This window comes from Dermacentor andersoni, chromosome 2 (assembly GCF_023375885.2).
Source record: "Dermacentor andersoni chromosome 2, qqDerAnde1_hic_scaffold, whole genome shotgun sequence".
NCBI classification, from domain to species: Eukaryota; Metazoa; Arthropoda; class Arachnida; order Ixodida; family Ixodidae; genus Dermacentor; species Dermacentor andersoni.
The window spans coordinates 152,432,938-152,455,709 of NC_092815.1; the positions used below are offsets into that span (position 1 = coordinate 152,432,938).

Here is a 22,772-nt window from a genome sequence, read left to right on the forward strand (position 1 = left end):
TATCAAAAGCTTTCTTTACTCGAGCCTCTGATCGGGTGCAGGACATCGTACTTCAGAAGGAGGAACACGTCCTGTGCTGATACGTACGTGCGGCCTGAAGCCGAACATGTTGCTGGGTAGAAGGTTTTCCGTATCTATACAGTTGGATAGTCTGGTTAAGATCATTTTTTCAAACTTGCCCACGCATGATGTCAGCGAAATGGGTCTTATATTCTGGATATTCAAGGATCTACCCGGCTTGGGTATTAGAGTGATATCGGACTCTTTCCAACCTATTGGGAGTTCTCCGCCCTCATTGCAGACTTCCTCGGTAAAGAAGTCCACGATATTTTTTAGGGCTGCGTCACTCAGGTTTCCGATCATGGCATTGGTAATCTGATAATTTCCTGGAGGCGTGTTTTTCCGAAATAATTGGGCTGCCACGTACACCTCCTCCAAGGTTATATGTGCGTCTAAATTGGGTTGCTGTATTCCTTTGTATAGCGTGTGTAGCAGATGTGAGGTAAGGTTGTGCCCAACATATATCTCCTTGATAATGTTTATTAACGGGATATAGTCCCCTTTAAACTCGTTCTCTAGGGTCTTGAGTGTCCTGTTCGTCACTGTTTATATACCTCCGGGGTCAATCATGCTTCGCAAGACGTGCCATGTCCGCTTAGTACTCAGTGTTCCTCTGAGCGAGTCAGTAAAATGTCTCCAGTTGGCGTCCCTCAAACGTTGCGCATACACATTAGCTTGCTGTGTTAGCTGGGCTATGCGTATTTTCAGCTTTCGGTTAAATTTCTCTCTCCTGCAACGTTTGGTGAGGCTCCTTCTGGCATCCCACAAATGAAGTAGGTGTTTATCGACCGCCGGAGTTTCAGTGTTTGTTTCAATCTCCTTCGTTACCCTCGCGTATGCCCTTTTGATTTGTGCTGTCCATGTGTTGACATCGGCCAGTTCTCTGTGAATGTCTAGCCCTTCGCGGAATTTCACACAGTCCGAGATTTTGGCTTTCGATATCACCCTCCTTATCGCGGCCGCATTGAGCGATATACTCAAAATAAAATTGTCACAGCCAAAATTCTCTCCTAGAGTCGTCTACTTCGTGTTCCTAGCGGCGTTCGTGAATGTCAGATCTGGTGACGTGTCTTTTGAGTCACTATTATCAATGCGTGTGAGGAGATCTGGCTGTGTAAGCTGGTATAAGTCGTACCTCTCCACTGGGTCCGCTAGCATTCTTCATTTGGGGTTGTCTTTGCTATAGCCTAAGTTAGCGTGCTGTGCATTAAAGTCTCAGAGAAAGATAGGTCTGTCCTTTCCTTTTAGAAGGCCCAATAAGTGCACTAGTATACTCTCGAAGTCGGTATGTTTCTCTCTGGGAGGGCTATACACATTGACTATCACCGTTTTCGGTCGGCAGCGTTTTTGAGGCCGGACCGTGATTACGTGATGCTGGATGGGCTCGTTGCCTGCATAGCTAATGCTCAGCGCCACATCCTTCTTTGCGAAGGTCGCTATTTGAGGGTTATCTGGGTTCTTGTAGCACACGTAGCCCTTCAGATATAACTTATATAATATCGGGAGGGACTGGAGACAATCCAATAAATATTGTGAAATCGGCGAACTTTTTCTGCAGTAAGCAGCAATTCCACTGCCAAATTTCCACTTGTTCGGTCTGCTCACTATTGCTGTGTCTAGCCATGATTGACGTTCTCGTAATCTGGTCCTACTACTTTCGTTTGTCTGGTGGGAGCAGCCGGGCTTTCACTAGTTCTCTTGCGAGAGTTCTGCGTCTGACTTAGGTCACTGATGATGCGTTCCATCGGTCCTAGTTTGGCAAGGACAAGCTCCATCTGTTGTACTAGGCACGCTAGCGACATGGTTTGTGGTTGCTGCGTTGTCATGGACTGCGTAAGGGGTGCGTTCGCCAGGCCTGTCGTATTGCTCGATTGTTTAAAAGTGGTTCCTCGAGGCGTGCCATGCTAGACTTAACATCTTCAAGTTTTTTTTTTTTTAGTTGTCTGTTCTCGTGTACTACCTTTCTGTATTCTGGCTGTTGCGTGATCGGCGGTGTAACAGGTGTATGTTTGGCAGTGGGAGATACGACTTGCGCCAAGCTTACCTGATTCGCCTGTGGCTTGCTCTGTGCCAGGGATACCCGGGTGACCTCCCTCTCGGATGGGCCTTCGCCTTCGTGTTCTCCTGCGTGTTTGGTCTTGGCCTCGACGTGGGCCTTCGACGCTGCTGCCCTGGTTGTCCGTGCTCTGTGTGGTTGCTCGATGGCGTGCGGGTTCTTGAGCGGCACCTGTGGGTCACACCTAGTCTGTACGCCCATTCCAATTCTTCGTCCTCAGAGGAGAACCGGCGACGGGCTGGCTTGTGTAGGTTCTTGGGGGGTTTCGCTGCCTGGTACCGTACAGGCTTGAGGTATTTTGGGCAACTGCGGTCTCCAGTTAGATGGTCCTCAGAGCAAATTGCGCATGTCGGGTACAGTTGTGGCTTACTTCTGTGTTGCGCACTCCGCAGGTACGGCACGTGGGCAAATCTGTTGCGGGCACACGTCAGTGCGGTGGCCAAGTTCGCCACACGCTCGGCAGAATTGGACCGTGTTACGAAAAGGAATACACTCCTCACCTCTTCTGTAGTAAATGTATCTCGGTAGGACGTACGCGAACAAAGTAAGGACAGCACTCTGAGAGTCTCCCAACATCTGGGCCTCGACCATCTCCACGCCCTGGGTGCGAAAACGGATGCTTGCTTTGAGAGTCTCAGACGGAGTGTGCGGCTCTATACCGTGGGTAACACCTCTTCTGGTTCCTTCACCTGGCGTGACGTATACATTGATTGTATTCGGTCTTCCGTAGATGTTCAAAGACGTGACGCCTCTCATCGCCATTTCGAAGGTCGCATCCGGGGTGGAGACCAGCGCTATCTTGGAGCCCGACCGGATGCGGAGAATGAACAGGTCTCACCTGATTTTTCCTTGGCAGTCTTCCACTATTGAGTTGGAAAGCGCTTGACTGGTCATATTCCTCAGTGGTAGCCTCTGCATGGTGAGGTCGAAAGACCACTTTCAGATCGTCCTTGGGTAGGCGTGGGGGCCTGCGTCTAGCGAGTGGGCCGACCCTGGCGTTTTGGCTGGTCCGCTGTATCCTTGCTGTCCGTGGAGAAGTCCCCTCCTCGCCGTAAACGCCGCTTCTTTGCCTACTTCTTCCGTGCTCTGAACGATTGGGATATCTGCCAACCCTCCTCTGCGCGGTCAGCCTCCGTTTGGGTCGGAAAATGCGCGTTGGCGAGTGCGGACGCCATGGTGCAATTCCCAGGCGATCGTTCATCGTCCCTGTTTTGGGCTGCAATGTGCACAACCTCTTCGCTCAAGACCAGTGCGGGTTGTTGATCCATTGGATGCGATTCCGTAGTCGAGGTCATAGTCGTCATAGTAACTGCGGCGAGTTCGTAGTTGGCGTCTTAGGGTCGCCACCGCTCCCCTACTCGAGGTGGCGGAGGCTTCACATGGGCGAAGCTTCAAATGGCCGTGAAATCGTGAAAAAAGGTACGATTTCGGTGAAAGTTGTGTCCACCGATGCCGGGGCACTTCCCCTTCAAGCAAGTGACAATTTCCGGACGGTTTCAGAAGATGAACCACCCAAAACTGGAGATCATGTGGAGGTCGGCGTCCATCGGAGCGTCTAAACAAATCCACAAGTCGCTTTCAACAAGAATTGCGACGGTTCATTTCTTTATGTACAGTGCGCGGCACTCTTGCGTAGAGCGCGCGAACGGCGGCCGCCGGGGGTGCTCCGGGGGCAGCCAGCGACGTAAAACGGTATAGCTTCTGGGCTCGAAGCAAGAAGTGCCTAGGCACGGAGCGGCTGACTCGGCTGATCTCGGGCCCTAGACTTTAGGCCTAGACCTTTAGACTCCGCCGGCTGCGGAGCGCCCCGGCGGCCGCCGTTCGCGCGCTCTACACAAGGGTGACGCGCACTGTACATGTTCAGCGAAGCACAGTAGGTTCCACTGTCGACCAAAATAAAATATCTTCCACTAATATCACCAAGCATCACCAAGTTCTGAGCTAGCATCAGGAAAACAAAAACAGTGCCGCAAATCCATTGTTCACCCTGCTATCTGAGCTCGCTTTGCCCCTATACTTGTGCTGCCGGCTTCGAACTCAGCCGTCGAAAGCATGTTGTTCAGCCAGGTTTCATTGACAAAGGATGACCTGAGAAACAACATGTCGAATGAGACACTGCGTTAAGTTTGGTCTTGCAGAGAATGGGGACTGCTGCAAAGATTTTCAGCCCGATGAACAGCTTCTGTCGTATTTCAACTCTGCAGTTCTATATGGTCCAAGTGGCAGTGGGAAATAACTCAAATGGGGCTAGATTGTCTATTTAATCCATTGCGTAAATCCCCAGTGTCAGAAGTATAAACTGGGACTCTATGCAATGTCTTTTTTTTCTTTCTTTGTTTTAGTCAAGCAGCATTGCATTACGTGAAAGTTGCAATTGTTTCATGGTACTTCTTGAACGTCACATATTATTACAATAATAAGCTCTCTAAATATCCGAAAAGGATGTTCGTCCACAGTTAAGATGACAAGGCAATTGCCCATAAAAAGTCGGTGAGTGATTTCCTTGCCCATGTCAGGATAACTTGTCGATTTTCATACCGTACTCTTGCGAAATAAAAAAAATTTTAAACTATGTGCGTAGAGTAATTGCGACTGTGTCGTACTTGTTATATTCACGTACTTTACTACCATTGTAATTCTTCTTTGTTCGTCTTGCGATTTATCCCATTGTACTTTGATCATGTGTATTTTCGAGCTGCGATAAGAAAAAGAAGTGGGTTCGATATAAATAATAGGTGTTTGTCGTACGTGTATATTCTATCATTTTTGCCCACATCGCAGTCGCAGTGTTCTACTGACTTTCTATTATGATGTATACTGCTTTAATTTGTTAGACAGAGGGGCTTACGCGTACTTGATGAGAGCCGTGCGCGACTCATAAAATGTTTTGTGTGTTCCCTACTGGAATTATATTTCTTTCTTTCTTTTTTAAATCGCACTCGCAAATCGCATTTACAGAAACTTACTTGCACGTTTTCATATCGCAAGAATCTTGACAGCGAATCCCTGTTTAAATATTGCGCAGTTCAACTCTTCTCGATACTAACGACACCTGAATTATTGCCTGTGCCGTAATCCAGCTGGCAATTAAAACTATAAACTTTAATTCACCTCTTCGGTTATTGGCCAGCCGGTCGTTCTCTTTGTTCCCACTTAAAGGCAAATTGAAGTCACAACTGCCGATTCTTCGCACACTGCAAAATGCGAGAAGGTTTCAAATTTTCCTCCGAGTCCAGTGTTCCTCCAAGTAAGAGCCGTTACTAACTCAGAGTCGAGCTGCTTTCGAGTACATTGAGAGAAAAAGAGAGAGAGTGAGAGAAAAATAACATGTTTGTTTTAGAAATTAAGCCTATAGGAACGACATCCCTATTTTAAATCCTTGAGATCGGGCAGCCTCTTGGATGAGATTTGGCTGGTCACGATAGAGTGCCCAGTTGGACGTTGGAAGTTGGAGCTGGCAATATTTTGCCCGATTCTTACAGAAAAATGCCTCGGATAAAGCGATGCGTGAACTAAAGTTAGCTCAGCATGTGGCTCAATAAACACCAATAACGTCATGACTAAACCAGAAAAGAAATTGTTCGCTTTACTGTAAGAATCAGTGGTGTCCAAATCCACGTCTGAGTGGCATCTCTCACCGGGAATTGTTTACGATTGCGGCGGAGATAATTTTAGAGCCAGAAAAATATGCGGCAAGATTTGGGCGCCATCTATACCATCTACACATAAGACAACTCCACAACATGACCAAATACGTTGGCTATGTTCATGGCTACTTCTATCTCACAAAAAATTTGGGTCTGGCTATATTCGGGCTACATTTTGCGATCATTTGGCTATGTTTCGTTGGGACTATCTGGCAACCCTGTTTTCTACTCCCAACAATGCCCCGCCGCTACGCGGTTTCCTTGGGCGCGTGCGTCGAAACGACGCCCACGTATCTCGGCCGGGCGATAATCGCGCTAAAAATCGCGCTATATGGTTCCAGTTTAAGTTGTTCTTTAGGAATGTTTTGACAGTTTACTTTGAGAAATTCAATTAGTCCATAAGGCATTTGCGCCAGGCGGAGTGCCTACAGGAATGAGGCTGGATGCTATACTTCCGCACACATGCATCCGCCCATGACGACTACGTGTATAAATGTCTCTGTCTTTGATGCGTGGGGGCTCTCTCCTCGTTGCATATGTCGCACTGCGTGTGCTGCGACCATAGTCGACATTATGGCAAACACTGTACAAGAAAATGAGTTAATGAGAGTGGCTTGTTGGGCTAGTTGGTACATGGTTATACTAGGAAAACCAGGAAGGTTGGTGGACTAACAACTTGTCGTTAGTCCAGCCACCTTCCTGTCGTTTTGTCTATGTCTGCTTCTCGATGTTTTTATACTTTCAAGTTTGCTGGCATTCTCCTAGTGTAACTGTACAATAACAGTACCGCCACAGCAGCTGGAAAAGTGGTTTGTGCTTGAGTTTCGTGTTTTGATCTTGGCTGACGGCCTAGCAGAATGAGGATGTATGCTGCCCTTCCGCACACGTACGTGCGCGCGTGATGTACGTCACTTGTGGTGGTGGTAATTGTGTGACGTCGTCTAAGCTAAGTTGAGGCTGTGTTTGGTACTTGTCTAACGCCCGCACTAGCTTCACTGTACATCCAACTTCACAGGGTGGAATGTAGGCTGTTTTCTTTAGTATGTAGGTTATAAAAACTGGTTGTTAGTCTGCGCCATCGCGTTGTTTTTCATTGTCCCGTCGTTTAGCGCTTCTGCAATTAAGTAAGGAAACGTAACGCTTTAAAAATTTGGGAACTTAGGCGCACGTGATGTATGCTGAGCTCCAACGTCAATCATTCAATGTGATGTTACTTTCTCACACGTCCATAGAAAAAATAAGGATCGTTCCTTTCCACAGAGAGTACACGAAGAAATAATGCCTGGATGCCCTTCTACCGCCGCCCGAGACCCGATGGGCAGCCAGATCTGCCGAGAATCCTCTTCTGGACGACCATTTACGGTGACTGGTTTTCGAATCTCACGAAGGAGGGAGTGGCAGAACTCGAGTACAAAGGGTGTCCCGATCAGTGCTTTATCGCCAACGACCGGAGCACGATAAATGTCAGTGACGCCGTTGTCTTCTACGGCCACGACCTAGACCCCACACGCTTGCCCAAAGAGCGGGCCCCTTTCCAGAAGTGGGTCTACTGGTCCCTCGAACCTCCGTGGCACTGCCCGGTGGCTTGGCTCAAAGGTCTCACCAATACTATCAACTGGACCATGACTTACAGGTGCGTGCTGTTGTGCTTCATGCACTTCCCTGGGGCTATCTATCTATGTATCTAACCGTGTTCCCGCCTACCTGGGTCACTGGGAAGTTCTTGGTCGAACGAGTAGCATGTTGGGCTGTTGTGCTGAGGTAACACGGTTCCAAACCAACCATCCGACAAACTGGGGTCACTAAGAAGTGGCAACGTGTGCATACGTGCCGCTCTTCAACAGTCCTCTTTCACGCCGACATGAGTCACTGTGGAGGCGACACTGGGTATCACTGTTTGAAAGCTCTTTGACGCCGACTTGGGTAACTGTGTATGTGCCACCAGAACTGTGCCGCTCTATAATGATGAAAAGGATCGCTTAAATTTGTCCCACGCTTAGTGGAATAAAACGCCGTCACAAGGGTTCCTCAAGTACAGCGACCTCGCACTTTAGCAGGCCGTGCCACAATTGCACTGGGTCTGTGCAGTACATTAATGAGCATCTTTCACACCAACGCTTTGGCGAGCTGCGCGATGAATGTATACTGGGTATGCGCCAATCGCCAATGAACCTCATGCGAGCTTGGGTTACCGATTATGTGACATTGAGTGTGTGGCAAGTGACGGAACAATTCTCGGCACTCGCAGGCGCAGGCTATCCATGCTTCTCGTCTCGGAGGCCACGCGTGGACTTCTCGGCAGTGCCGCCAGATGTCGCGTCGTGTCCAGAAAGAAGCGCAACAGAGGAGCGCGGTTGCCACATGACGCGTCTTTCAGAGTTCGCACGCACGGGCGCGCCATGCATTTCCGATGCCATGCGCAGGCTTTGGGGCGGCGGCGCTAGATGGCGCCGAATGTTCGTAGGGAAGGGCGAAAGAGGAGTTCCGCTTCAATACACGCCTCGTACCCTCATACGTAACTCATTTCGACGATGACGATACGCTGTGTCGCTATATTGATTCAATGCTAACGCATTACCACCGACAGTAATAATGAGATTAGGTTTTCCGCAATTTTTTCGTAAGCAAGGGGATTCTCGTGTGCAAACGAGTGGTGTTATTGCACGTGTCCGCGAACACTGACAGCTCCGAAGTTTACGATTTCAGGTAGCTGTCGCGCAATGAACAATGTTGGCGCGATTTATCCCAAACCAGGGCAACGGTGCGATCAGTCAACCGCTCTGTAGAAACTTTCCGACATGATAAAAAGATGCCCAAGTTTCTATTACCATCTATAATACACGCCACCCTCTGTGTAACGAAAGGAGCGGTTTTAGAGCGATAGCTGCACTACTCCAGGTACAAATCCAAAAAACGCCTGGTTCCGTAAACCTGACCTTCAAGCTCAGCCAAGGTCAAGCTGGGACTTAACCTGCCACTACCGGCGGCCGCTGCGTACGCGCCGTGGGCGCCCATATCTTGAAAGCGATCTGCGATGTGGACAAAGTGCGCCTAGTGCTGGTAGCTCCGTATGCGTTGTGCTTTCGACGCTTAGTTGGTGTTGAAGCGAGACGCAACATAAAGAGAGTGCGCGTGATTGTGAAGAGGAAGGGGCGCTATTTCGCAGCATGAAGGTCACTTCGCATACTTACCTGGTGCCGGGATTACCGTGATCAGCTCGCTGCTGCAGCTGCGCCGAGCAGCGTCCGTGTGTTGTCTTGTGGCGCAATTGTAGATGCGGTAGTTGCTGACGGCGCCGAGCAGCGTCTGTGTGTTGTTTTTTGGTGCAATTGTAGGTGCGGTAGTTGCTGACGGCACTGAGCAGCGTCTGTGTGTTTTCTTACAGCGCGATTGTAGAAGCGGTAGTTGCTCACGGCGTCGAGCAGCGTCTTCGTGTTGTTGAAGCTTCTTAAGACAGTTGTAATTGGAAATGAGTTATACACTTACAGGGATTGGATGATCTGTATTGATGTTATGAACTGGGCAAGTCATTTCACGTTTCATCATAGCTATCTGGAGTAGCATGCTAGGCGTGCCGCCGAGCATACCTCTCCATGATTCATTACAGAAACCCCCTCTCTCCCTCATGTCGGGAACGTCACGCATTTTGGCAATATTTGTATGTTTGCAATCATTAGTTCTACGCCTGTAGTCATTAGTTCTACTTCTGTAGGATCCCTTTCAGAACCGTTTAGCGGTACACGAACGTGTTAAAGTTGCTTACCTATCCAAATATGACGATGCGGATTCCGTTCTTTTTTCTTTGATGTCTTTGTTTGTTGGTGACGCAGAATATGAGGAAGTGACATTTTCGTTGGTTTGTGTGTCTGTTTGTTTTTGTCATGATTTCATATTCTTATTCCAATATGTGGCCGACTGCGGCCCATGAGTAGAGGCCAATGGGCTCATCAAAGTGCTTATGCAGCTTTTTTCTTGGTCCTCCCCATGTACTCAATCGGTACATAAACGAAGTTTCGCACTTTAGCACATTGCGTAGTTGCTTTATTTACAAGATTTGTTTACATTCCAGCATCGCATTGGGCAGCGTCTTCGAATAGAAAATTCAGAAATCAGGAAATCTCTTCTAAAAAGCAAGGAACATATAATACGATAGAAAGCAGTGCAGTTTCATCGCTTACTAGGTTCCTGCCCTGCATGTGTCTTGCTTCCATATGCGTTGATGTCGCGCACCGCATTCGGTTTGAACATTTTTTATTCATAAGCAGAGTTACTCCGAACTGCTTGCTTTTAATTGAGCCTGCACGTCAAAACACAATACACGCAACTTCGCGGTTCGAAGCCGTGATGGTGCGCGTCTAACATGCTGCTATCAAATAACGAGACCAGTAAGATAGCCGGGAGCCACGCCGTCTTATAGAATGTTGCGGGCTGTAATAAACAACAGAAATCTATTATGGTTAGTTACAATTCATGCACGTGGAGCCGATGAGAATAGCATGACACAGAAACGCTATCAGTTCGAGCTTGTCAAAGATTGGTGGTGAGGTAATCGCACTCTCCGAACCGGAGGGGATGGGGCGACAACAAACCCACCCCGCGTGGTTTTATTGAGGGTTCGACTGCTGACCGGCGATAAGGTCCACACCTGATCGACCGTGAACCAGAGGCATGAAACGGGAGGGGACGTCGTCACACACATTCAATTTAATAAAATAAAATTATGCGCGAGACATACTAAAAAAAAAAGATACAAATTACCAGCAGTGGGGCCTAGTTCGCGGAAGGCGTGCGGGTCACACAACGCACGCCCTGACGCCACTCGCGCGACACTAAGCCCACCACGTGGGAGCTCCTAAGACTCGCGAAATAACAAACAAAATACGCGACGCAAATGAAAAATACACGCGACAATAAATACGGCAAGCACTACACTAACAGAACATAAAAGAAGTAACACGCGATGGATAAATAAATGAAAGATTAAACGCGATTAAAGAATACAGTCCGGCGGAAAGTTCTGAGAGCGTGCTCGAACACGAGGCTTATCTGTGGCCTGCTTGCCGAGATCCCGATCTGAAGAGCGTCGGGCTGCTGGTACCTCGCTGCCGAAGATCTTGACGGACTTGCACCGTCTGTCGATCGAACGGCGAAGACTTCGGCCTGGAGGTCTCAGCCTGCCGACCACATCTTCAGCTGTCTCCCGGTACACGGCCACGCTGCTCCGTCTTCCAAACCGCTCTGCCGCTCGCCGAGCCGCCTCGTCCCTCCGTCGCGCTCAGGCGACCCACGTCACCAACCGGTCCGGCGAGCTCAGGGACAATGGGAAGCTCTCTTCCCCATCGCCATGCAAGCGGCGTTGCTTCTGCTGCGGCAATGGCGGCCATCTTGAGAGGGGCGCGGGCATGCACTCTGTGACAGAGCTACACCTGGCTTGGCGTCGCACGTTTATCGAACAGATTGTTTCAAGTGAAGCCTTTCTAGCATGAAATGACTGGCGCAGTATTACTCGATTAAACTTTCGCAATCCGCTGCAATTGTTTTTTTTTTTTTTTTGATATATCTCGGAAAATGGTAGAGCTTCCAACTATTTCTTGTCTGGCTCCCGCAGCAGTCAGCAATGTTGCTGAAAGAAAGACGGGCCGGGCGGCCGCATCTCCTTCCGAGCGCATCGCCACAGTGCGAACAATGGGTTGTAATTGCGGGGACTGCTGGGCTAAACCAGTCGAGGCGGCAAGTGTGCCTGCACGGAGCGATGGCTAGGAGGAGAGGATGCAGGCACCAGATAGAGACATTATTTATCACGCCATATGTCGTAAAACAAAGAAAAAGTCGTCATGCACATATAGTTTAACCTATTTCTGTGTAGAAAGCACGAACAGTACGCTGACTTTCACCTTGGCGAATTATTTCGAAAAAAGAAAAAAACGGTGAGCCAGTTGAAATTGTGGAACAGCTCTGTTAGGACGCGCCAAAGGGTTCGGACCTTTTCCCGGTAGGGTAGATTGAGATCTTCGGTTTGGTAAAAGTGGCACCCATTATGAGAACTATTGTTAGGATACTGTGAATGTTTCTATGTTAATTAGCTTGGTTCTCTTTAAAACATGTTCATGATGCCAGAATTTTTTCAGGCCCCTACTTACACGTTGCGTGACTCACCGGTAGATTACATGTTATATGCCCCAAGTGTGTCGTGAACCACCGGTAGGTTACACTGGTCCTCATGTTTCTCGGATAGCACAAAAGATGGCGCTGCCATCGTTGCTGCGTTGTTTGACGCCTTCATTGGAAAGCTGGTAAAGTATTTCTGGCTTCTATCGCGCGATTCTCTGGCGAACCACAAACTGCTATAGCCATCAGAAAACAGGCGAGGCCAGCTTCTTTCTTTTTGTAAAATCTTTTAATTATTCAATATATAGATGAAATTAAATGCAAGCTCGACACCTTTATAAGATGTCTGGAAGTTTGTTTTAAAATTCTACATAGATTCTCGTTTGAATAGGTTTGCTTGCTTGACAGGATTCAATTGTTTGCAGAAATGAAGCATTGCAAAGACGTGAACGACCTGCCACAGCATTCTCCACAGAAACTAGTCGCTTTTCTCGCTTTCACCCTTGCATAATTTGGGCTACCGCTGGTTTTCATGGACGCATAGCAACCGGTGCAGCACATATAGCGGCCAGTATTGCGTGCCGTCCTGTCAGTTTTTTCCAGCGTATGGGTAGGCTGTAGGCGTCTTTCCTCGCTGCATTCTGAACGAATACCGAATCGCGAACGAGTCCGTTCCTTTTCAAGTTATATAACCAACTTCCTTATGCGCCACGAAAGCCTTCTGGATCCATTGGACACGTCAATATTTTATTGCAGCACGAAATCGGCGTATATTGAACCACCAGCTATTCTGAGAACTGCAGCCACATTCTCAGCCCAACACAACTTAAATAGTGCCACTCCTTTCCTTTGTTTCAACAGCGCCACCTCTCGTGTAACGGGAAAAGGTAGTTATAGTAGTCGCACTTTAAGCTCATATGTGGAAAATCAGCTTAGGAGCTTTTCGGGCGTGGGTCACGCTGGGTCAGGCCGTACACAGAATGCAAACGTTTTCATTGAGTGCGTCGTGAGTCACCGGCGGGTCACACCATTTCACCTCAGCTCGCTATTCTCCTGGCTATTTTTAACCTCATTCAAGTGCAGTAATGTTATCGTAGCCGCAAGCAGACGAATGCGTGTAATTTGACTGCCGCATATCAGTAATACAGGTGGTGACCCACCGGTGACCCACGATGAAGTGAGCGTATTCATTTCATTGCTAATTTATGTCATCGGCTGCCCAGAGGCCTATTGCGCTTGACACTCTTGATCACATATAATAGCGACCAGTTCGAGCAAATTCATTTATGTGTTGCTCGCTAACTTCAGAACAACGTCGCTTAGAATCAAGACGCGTATGCAATGTACGCGATAAGCGTCGACGCACACGTGTGCTCCTCACTGCTTTGCATCTTTCGTTAAAACAGTACCCGGTATGCATACGTATAGTCGCACTTTGACAGCAGAGGTGGCAACCCAGCTCAAGATCTTTTCGTCCGTGGGTCACGCTAGGTCAGGCCGTACACAAGATGCAAACGTTTTCATTGAGTACATGGTGAGTCACCGGTGGGTTACACCATTTCACCTGAGGATATCATCATAATCAGCCTACTTTATGTCCACTGCAGAACGATGGCTTTTCCCTGTGATCTCCAATTAGCCCTGTCCTGGGCCAACCGTTCCCAGCTAGCGCATGCGAATTTCTTAATTTCATCACCTCACCTAGTCTTCGGCCGTCCTCGACTGCGCTTCCCTCCTCTTGCTGCCCATTCTGTAACTCTAAAAATATTCGCGGTTGATCCTTACTCCTAAGCCTTCCCAGTTTAATAGCTTGAATACTTATTCCAAGCACGCAGTGAATTGTATTGGAGAGATTGTCTCTGCTTGTCTCGCATCTTTCCTTATAGGTATCTTCCTACTTTTCTTGTTGAGAATTAAGGTAGCTGTGGAATCTCTGTAGATACTTTCCAAGATGTTGCCACAGTCGGTAATGTGGGAAGAAGAGGCCGCTGATGGTGGCCTTGGAAACAGCGAACAAGAATTTAGTATTATCACTGCTCTACGCTTGTTGGCTCCGCCATTAAAAGCCGTCTATGAATAGACACGCGCTTCTTCCTTCCCGTAACATCATTGGTGGAGGTGCTGGGTAATCACTTGCGCAAGACGGAGCTCCGCCGCGGAGGTAATCTGGCTACCATGTCATACGAAGGAAAGCCTTTAACCACGGCCCCATCGTCGCCACCGACGGTCATCCTGGCCCAGCCTCGCGATCCTGGCATGTTTTCCGGGATTGACAACGTTGACGTAGATGGCTGGTTGCAGAATTACGAACGGGTCAGCACTGGTTCCAGACAACAGGTGGGATAACACGCTTATGCTGGCTAATATAATATTCTACCTAAAGAAAACAGCATGGCTCTGGTTCGAGACACATGAAGAAGAGACTACAAGTTGAGACCAGTGCAAACAAAAGCTTAGAGCTTTGTTCGGCAAGCTCGTCGGCCGCCAACGTGCTGCGAAAAAGGACCTTGGGATCCGTGCACAGACGTCCACTGAATCTTACGTGGCGTACATCTAGGACGTCCTCGCTCTTTGCCGCAAGGTGGATAACAATATGGCAGAGGCAGACAAGGTCAGCCACTTTTTAAAAGGCATCGCGGACGACGTGTTTAACCTGCTAGTTTACAAGAACATAATAACGGTCAATGAGCTCATTAACGAATGTCGCCGCTTTGAAGACGCGAAGAGCCGCCGCATAGTTAAACAGTTTACGCGCCTACTTAATACCGCAGCTTGATCGACGTGCGAAGACATCTGTCCACCGCGTGAGCCCACCTCCTCCGAGAAGGTCGTACGTATCGTTCGGCGAGAAACCGAAGCAACGTCTCGTGCCACGCCAGTGACGTGGTGCTTTGAAGATTCGCGGCCGCTCGTCTCTCTCATTCAGTCGGTCATTTGCCAAGAATTTGCCAATGTGGGCCGTCCGGCCATCTGCTCCGCCAAGCATCCTGACTTCGCTTCGTCTGCTGCCTCTGCCCCTGTTCACCGGAGTCAATACGGTCCATATCCGAGCTATCGCAACTAGGCCGAATGGCGCACAAATGATGCTAGACCCATTTGCTTTTACTGTGGACGTGTGGGTCACATCTCTCGCCACTGTCGAAGCTCCTGGCGAGTCCACTCTCGACCAAGCTTTCCCGCCTACCGCCGCTCCCCAGTGAATCCTCGCCCGCCTGCACTCACCACCGAGGTTGAAGGCGCACCTGACAACGCTCAAGCCACCGCGACTAGCCGCTCGCCATCACCCCATAGTCGCCGCTCTCCGACGAGAAACTAACTGGGGCAGCTCCTGGAGGTGACGCTGCTCTAGAACAAGCGGCCTGAAATTCCTCTGCTGACCCTGCCTACTGATCGGAACCTTCTGGACGTGGACGTGGATGGTTTGCTCGTTACAGTAATCATCGACATTGGCGCCCAAATTTCCATCATGAGTGCGGAGTTTCGAAAGCTCTTGAAGAAAGTACTTACTCCTGCTCCGACTCGAGTGCTCGAGGTCGCCGACGGTGGAACTCCGGCTGTGCTTGGAATGTGTGCTGCTCATGTCAGTGTCGCCGGTCGCCACACGTCCGTTTTGTTTAGTGTGCTCGAACGTTGCCTTCATGATGTGATCCTCGGACTCGACTTCTTGGCCGCCCGTTCTGCTCTGATTCACTGTTCAGCCGGTGTTGTAGAACCTGACCTACCCTTACCTGTTCCCTTTGACCTTCCTGCTCAAGCTCCAACTCGACTTTGTTCTGCGGATTTTATTCGCCTTTTGTCTCTAGCAGAAACCTGCATCACTGCTGTAGCCTGCCCACCTGTACTTGACGGAGACTATATCCTTACTCCCGCGACTTCAATCCTGCTTTCTCACAATGTCTCCTTCCCACACACCATCGTTTCTGTAGCGGACAATCAGACATATCTTCCCATCCTAAATTTCGGACAGTACTTCCTCGAGGCGTGTCTCTTCGACCAGGGCTCATTCTGCGCCTTCTGCATCTACCCCGACCGACGACTTTACAAAGGTGATTGCACCGTACCTCTCAACCTAACACCGCAGAGCTCCGTGGCCTCCTTGTGTCGTACTCCGACATTTTCTTCCAGAACGATCGCCATTTGTGTCACACTGCGGTCGTGAAGCATCGTATAAATACCGGCGATGCAGCACTTGTTCGCCGACGCCCATACCGGGTGTCTGTCTCCCTCTCAGCGACAAGTTATCCACAGAGAGGTTGACAAAATGCTTGCCAAAGGGATTATTGAACACTCTTCCAGCCCGTGGGCTTCCCCTGTTGTTCTCGTCAAAAAGAAGGATAACAGCTGGTGATTCTGCGTTGACTATCGTAATGTAAACACGATCACCAAGAAAGATGTATATCCACTTCCCCGCATTGACGATGCTCTGGATTGCCTCCACAGTGCCCCTTATTTTTCATCATTAGACCTTCGCTCTGGATATTGGCAAATTGCCGTGGATGAAATGGACTGTGGAAAGACTGCATTCGCCATACCAGATGGCCTACATCAGTTAAGGGTAATGACGTTTCGCTTGTGCAATGCCCCGGCGACCTTTGAACGGATGATGGACATGATCTTGTGTGGCTTGAAATGGCCCATCCGTTTGTGCTACTTGGATGACGTCGGCGTATTCTCTTCAACTTTAGCGACTCATCTTGAAAATCTTTCATGTGTTATTTCGGTTTTTCACACCACTGGCTTGCAGCTCAACTCGTCCAAGCACCACTTTGGCCACCGCCAAATAACCATGCTCGGACATCTCGTCGATTCATCAAGCGCCGACCCCGCTAAAGTTCATGCTGTGCAGAATTTCCCCGTACCAACCTGTGCCAAAGATGTTCGCAGCTTTATTGGCCTTTGACCTTACTTCCGGAGGTTTGCGAAAATTTCGCCCATGTTGCCCTTCCCGTGACTGACCTCCTGAAGAAAGACGTTCCTTTCTGCTGGGGCTGGAGCGTCTGCTTTCTCGCAGCTCATCACGCTGCTCACCACACCTCCTGTTCTCGCCCATTTTGACGCCTCCACTCCGGCAGAAATCCGCACTGACGCCAGTGGCTATGGCATCGGCGCAATTTTAGCTCCACGCCAATGAGGGCACAACCTCGTTATCGCCTACGCCAGCCGCCTCCTCTCTCCCGCCGAGTGCAATTACTCGATTACAGAGCGCGAGTGCCTCGCCTTCATTTGAGTGGTGGGCAAGTTCCAAACCTACATATATGGTCGACTATTTACAGTTACAACTAATCACCACCCCCTTTGTTAACTTTCTTCCCTCAAGGACCCACCGGACGCCTTGGCCGCTGGGCCCTACGGCTGCAGGAATACACATACACTGTGGTCTACAAATCGGGTCGTCTACATCAGGAGGCCCACTGCCTGTCTCGTCGTCCCATCGATGCACCGGACGGTTTAGTGGATGTTGCACCGATCTGCGTTCTTTCGCTCTCCGCCTTGCAGGACATTGGCGCTAAACAACGACGCGATGAGTCGTTACTGTCCATTATCGAACCCCTGCTCTCTGATCCGTCTGACCCATCCCTTCACATATTTGTGCTACAATATGGCATCCTGTATCGCCGCCACATACACCCCGATGCGCCCGAGCTACTAACCGTCATTCCGTCTCATCTTCGAAAGAATGTACTCCAGCAACTGCACGACATTCTCACCGCTGGACACCTTGGCGTCACTCGGACCTATAATAGAATTCGGCGAAGGTTTTTATGGCCCCGTATCAACCGCTCTGTCCGGCGCTATGTTGCGGCGTGTGAGTCGTGTCAACACCGGAAAAGACCAGCTGTGCATCCTGCTGGTCTGCTGCAGCCTTTGGATATACCGCCCGGCCCTTTTTTTCGCGCTCGCGTCGATCCTCTCGGACCATTCCCTATATAAAAGGACGGAGATAGGTGGATTGCCGTCGCTACGGACTATACAACTCGCTATGCCATTACTAGAGCCCTACCGACCAGCTCCGCTACAGACGTCGCTGACTTCTTCCTTCAGGACGTTATCTTACACCATGGCGCACCTCGTCAACTTCTCACCGATCGCGGTAGGTACTTTCTTGCCAAAGTCATTGACGACTTACTTCGATCATGTGCTACTAAACACAAACTTACTACCGCTTGCCATCTCAAACTAAGTCTTACCGAACACCTGAACCGCTCTACCATTTGTAACGTTCGCTTACAATTCCTCGCGCCACGACACAGCTGGCTACTTACCCTTCTATCGCCTCTTTGGCCGTGAGCCTACTTTGCCTTTCGAGACTCTCCTTTCCGCTACACTCGGCTCACCGACAGAATACACTCGGGATGTCATAGCCACAGTGACCCAAGCATGCCGGATTACCCGCATTCGTCTTTCTCCTTCACAGACACGCCAGACGTGCCGTTACGATCAGCGCCATCACGACGTGGAATATGAACCAGGTGCTCTTGTGCTAGTTCGGCATCCAACTCGGCATGTTGGTCTTTCGGAGAAATTCCTCTCGCGATACTACGGCCATTACCGCATCCTTCGCCAGGTGACCTCTGTCACATCTGAAGTGTTTCCACTGGATGCCAACATGCCTTCACCTCTCTCTGACATCATCCACGTCAGCCGTCTCAAACCTTACCTTTCTCAGACCGATGAGCCGCACCAATAAGGTGCTTTTTCCGACAGGGGTGATGTCACATTCGGTATTGTGGGAAGAAGAGGACGCTGATGATGGCCATGGTGATGACGAAGAGTGTAGCATTATCGCTGCTCTACGCTTGTTGGCTCCGCCATTAAAAGCTGTGAATAGATGCACGCTTCTTCCTTCGCGTAACAATATTTACGTAAGCGTCCTGTACTCCTTGATTACGTAATGCACCTATGACTGTTGGTATCTCTACTAAATCAAATGCCTTTTCGTAATCTATAGAAAGCCATATAGACAGGCAGATTGTACTCTGCGGATTTCTTGATTACGTGATTGACGACGTGGAAGTGATCCATTGTATAGTATCCCTTCCTGAAACCTCCTGTTCCCTTGGTAGACTAAAGTCCAGTGTTGCCCTTATTCTATTGGTGATTATGTTGGTGAATGTTTCACATAATACTGGAAGTAAGCTAATGGGCCTATAATTTTTAATTTCTTTAAAGTCTCCCTTGTTGTGGATTTGTATAATATTGGCATTCTTCCAGTTCTCTGGGACTCTTGAAGTGGATAGACAGTTCGTATAAAGAGCCGCCAGTTTTCCAAGCATTGAGTATCCTCCATTTGTTATTAAATCGACTGGTAGCCTATCTTCTACTGCCGCTTTTCCCCCGTTTCGTTTCTTGCAAGGCCATTCTAACTTCATCGCTACTTATAGAAGGAGCCTGTGTAACCTGTTCATTACTACTTCTAATGGGGGTATCGTGGCTGCTTTGGGAGCTGTACAGGTCAGCATATAATTCTCCCGCGGCTTTTATTATATCTTCCAGATTGCTGATATTACCCTGCTTATTTTTCAGTGCATGCATCTTGGTTTGTCCGAAACCAACTTTCCGTTTCACTGATTTCAGGCTGCGTCCATTTTTAATGCTTCCTCAGTCTTTCACACATTATAATTTCGAATATCATTTATCTTCTTCTTGATCAGTTTGGACAGTTCCGTGAATTCTATGTGATCTCTTGAGTTGGACACTTTCATTCTTTGTCGTTTCTTTATGAGGTCCTTTGTTACTTGGAAGAGCTTACCTACTGGTTGCCTTGATGCCTTAACTCCCACTTCAATTGCTGCTTCTCAAGCCAGCCTACTTACGGTTTCATTCACTGCTTCTATGCCTTCTTCATCTCTCTGTTCTAAGGCTGCATATTTGTTTGCAAGTGCCAAACTGAATTGGTCTGCTTTTACCGTCACGGCGTCTAGGTTTTCCTGTTTCTTCTTGACCAATTTCACTCCTCTCTTCAAATTGAGGCGAATCCTAGCCCTCACTCATCTATGATCACTGCACCTTTACCCTACCTAACACTTCCACATCCTGTACTATACTGGGAACGGCAGAAAGTATGAAATCAATTTCATTTCTCGTTTCACCAGTAGGGCTTTTCCACGTCCACTTTTTGTTCCAACGCTTTCCGAGGAAGGTGTTCATTATTCTGAGCTTATTCCTTTCCGCGAATTCTACCAACATCTCTCCTCTAGTGATCCTAAAATCCACGCCGTAGTTTCCAATTGTTTGTTGAAGAGCCTGCTTTTCCCCCATTTTTGCATTGAAGTAGCTCATGACTACAGTATACTCAGTTTGCACTTTTCGCATTGGTAATTCAATATCTTCATAAAACTGTTCTATTTCTTCATCATCGTGACTGGAGGTTGTAGCACAGGTTTGTACTACCTTTATTCTATACCTCCTATTCAACTTTATTACGACTATAGCTACCCTCTCAAAAATGCTGTAGAATTCGTCATTGTCGCCCGCTATGTTCTTATGTATTAGGAATTCTACTCCGAACTGCTTCTTATCTGGTAGACCTCTATAGCTGAGGACGTAGCCATTTGTCATTACTGTATAAGCCTCACCAGTTCTTGTAACCTCACTAAGGCCAATGATATCGCAAAGAATGCCTGATAGTTCCTCAAAGATTCCTTCAAGGCTAGCCTCACTCCAGAGGGTTCGGGTGTTAAGTGCTGCAAGGGTCAGCTTCCATTGGCGGCCTATCCGGGTCCAGAGGTTCTTAGCACCCTCTGCTGAGTTGCAGGCCAGGCCATCGCATTGGCCAGGTACTCCGCAGCTGCTGGGGACTGAGGGCCATTGGTTAATCGAATGAGTCATTTGGGAGGGAGTGGCCGAATACTGCACCAGGGAGGCCAATGCCTGTCCTGGTGAGGGAGTGTCGTCTTGTTGAAACTTCGTCTCGTTAGGAAAGACTTCCCCAATGCCTTAAGCAGCCAGACGCGACCGTAACCTGTTTGGTGTACGTCCGTCCATACGCGACTCGTGTATTCTCGGTAAGCGCTGAAAGTTTTTCTTTTTCTCATTTTCTTTTTTTTTCCACTACCTACAAGTGTTGTTTAATTTCGCCGAAAATACATCGTGTATCGAGCCGCGGGAGAACGGGAGATTCCGAAACCCGAATGTTAGAACCGTTGAGAAATACTATGTTCTGCCACGTGCCTCGATGAGCAAAACCCGTATATCGCCGATAATTCAATCATGTTTTCAGGCACGTAGGATACTCTTGGTTGGAATTATCGGGCATAAGGTGGCCTGACAGCCCGCAAGGTTATCTGACTGAACAAGTTGGAATGCTCGGTTACCACAGTTTGAAGTTCAAAACCTTTTTTTTTTCTGAAGGTGGGAAACTCGAATTCACCTCCACCAGTGCACTACATCTTTAGGCTTGGAGTGGCGCCTGACACCGGCAAGAACGGCGAGAGCAAGTAGGGCTATACTAATCCAGGTACAACCAAATTAGGAAAACAGCAGTATATTCTCCTGGCTATTTGTAACCCCATTCAAGTGCTGCACTGTAATCGTAGCCACAAGCAGACGAATACGTGTAATTTGATTACCACATATCAGAAATACAGATGCTGTCCCACCGGTGATCCACAGTGCAGTGAACGTGCTAATTTATATCATCGGCTGCTCAGACGCATATTGCGTTTGACACTGTTGATCGCATATAATCACGACAAGTTCTAGCAAATTCATGATGTGTTGCTCGCCGACTTCAGAACAACGTCGCTTATAATCAAGACGCGTTACAATGTACGCAATAAGCGTTGACGCACATGTGTGATCCGCACTGCTTTACATCTTGCGTTTAGGTAGTACCATACATGCTTGACGCCACTGAGAAGAAACTGTTTTTGTGTCTCATTTGCAGGCTCGATTCGGACATCCTGGACACCTACGCCACAATCACAGACCAAAAGCCAGCTCTAAACCAGTACTCCAAGAAGCCCCTCAAGCGCATCTGGAGGCAAAAGACCCAGATGGCTGCCTGGGCCGTCAGCAGCTGCAACACGTTCGGAAAGCGCGAGGACTACGTGCGAGAGCTACGGAAATACCTCGACGTAGACGTGTACGGACACTGCGGAGAAAAGCAATGTCCTCGGCAAAACGAGACTGCTTGCTACAAGATATTCGCCAAAAACTACTTCTACTACCTGTCCTTCGAGAATTGCATCTGCAAGGACTACGTCACCGAGAAACTATTCAAGCTGCTAAGACACGACATCGTCCCTGTCGTGTATGGCGGAGCAAACTACACTCACGCTGCGCCTCCGGGATCGTTCATCGACGCCCTTAGCTTCGATTCGCCGATGCACTTGGCTCGCCACCTTAAGAAAGTGGCCGAGGACTACAACTTGTACGAGAAATACTTCCAGTGGAAGGGCAAGTACAACGTGAAACCGTTCAGTTACTACAACTTCTGCGCACTCTGCCGGAAGCTGCACAGTGAAGACTTCAAGAAGACTTCGGTGGTACCGGACATCTACCACTGGTGGAACACAACTTCGTACTGTCGTGCTTGGAACCGCTGCACTCAGAAGTTCGAGTACTAATCGGCGGTTTGACGTGGTACCGAGGACGTTACTAGACAGTTTCGGTTTAGCGTTTGCGACAGAACGTAAAAGCAGTACGTACGTAAAGAAGTAGCGTCGTCCCCACTGCGCATGTTTGGAACGTTATTGGGTTTCTGCGGTTTACGCGTGCTATGATAACGTAAATTATTTGGCGCGTTTAACGTCCCTAATGCTTACAGAGATAAGAAATAGCGTTGTCGAACATGGCGGCGCCCATGGCTCCCGCTTCAGCGTGAATTCTCGTGATGGTTACGCTCTGACTCGCGTTGATCGCCAGGAACTATTGCAATGGGCTTTCGCTTTCTCTAAACT

General features: G+C 48.8%; 1 protein-coding gene across 1 annotated transcript; it reads left to right on the top strand.

The window, feature by feature from the left end:
- The first annotated feature begins 6,570 nt into the window (after positions 1-6,570).
- Positions 6,571-22,439, top strand: LOC126540584 (alpha-(1,3)-fucosyltransferase C-like). Its single transcript, XM_050187423.3, has 2 exons — positions 6,571-7,396; positions 21,758-22,439. Exons 1-2 carry the CDS (start codon positions 7,050-7,052, stop codon positions 22,437-22,439), a joined length of 1,029 nt encoding a protein of 342 aa, XP_050043380.1. The 5' UTR covers positions 6,571-7,049.
- The last annotated feature ends 333 nt before the right edge of the window (positions 22,440-22,772 follow it).

What these genes read in the sequence shown, in the direction of transcription:
- LOC126540584 (XM_050187423.3), top strand. Translation starts at nt 7,050, where the DNA reads ATGCCCTTCTACCGCCGCCCGAGACCCGATGGGCAGCCAGATCTGCCG. An exon ending in AACTGGACCATGACTTACAG is followed by an intron (nt 7,397 to 21,757) that starts GTGCGTGCTGTT and finishes TCTCATTTGCAG; the next exon opens with GCTCGATTCGGACATCCTGG.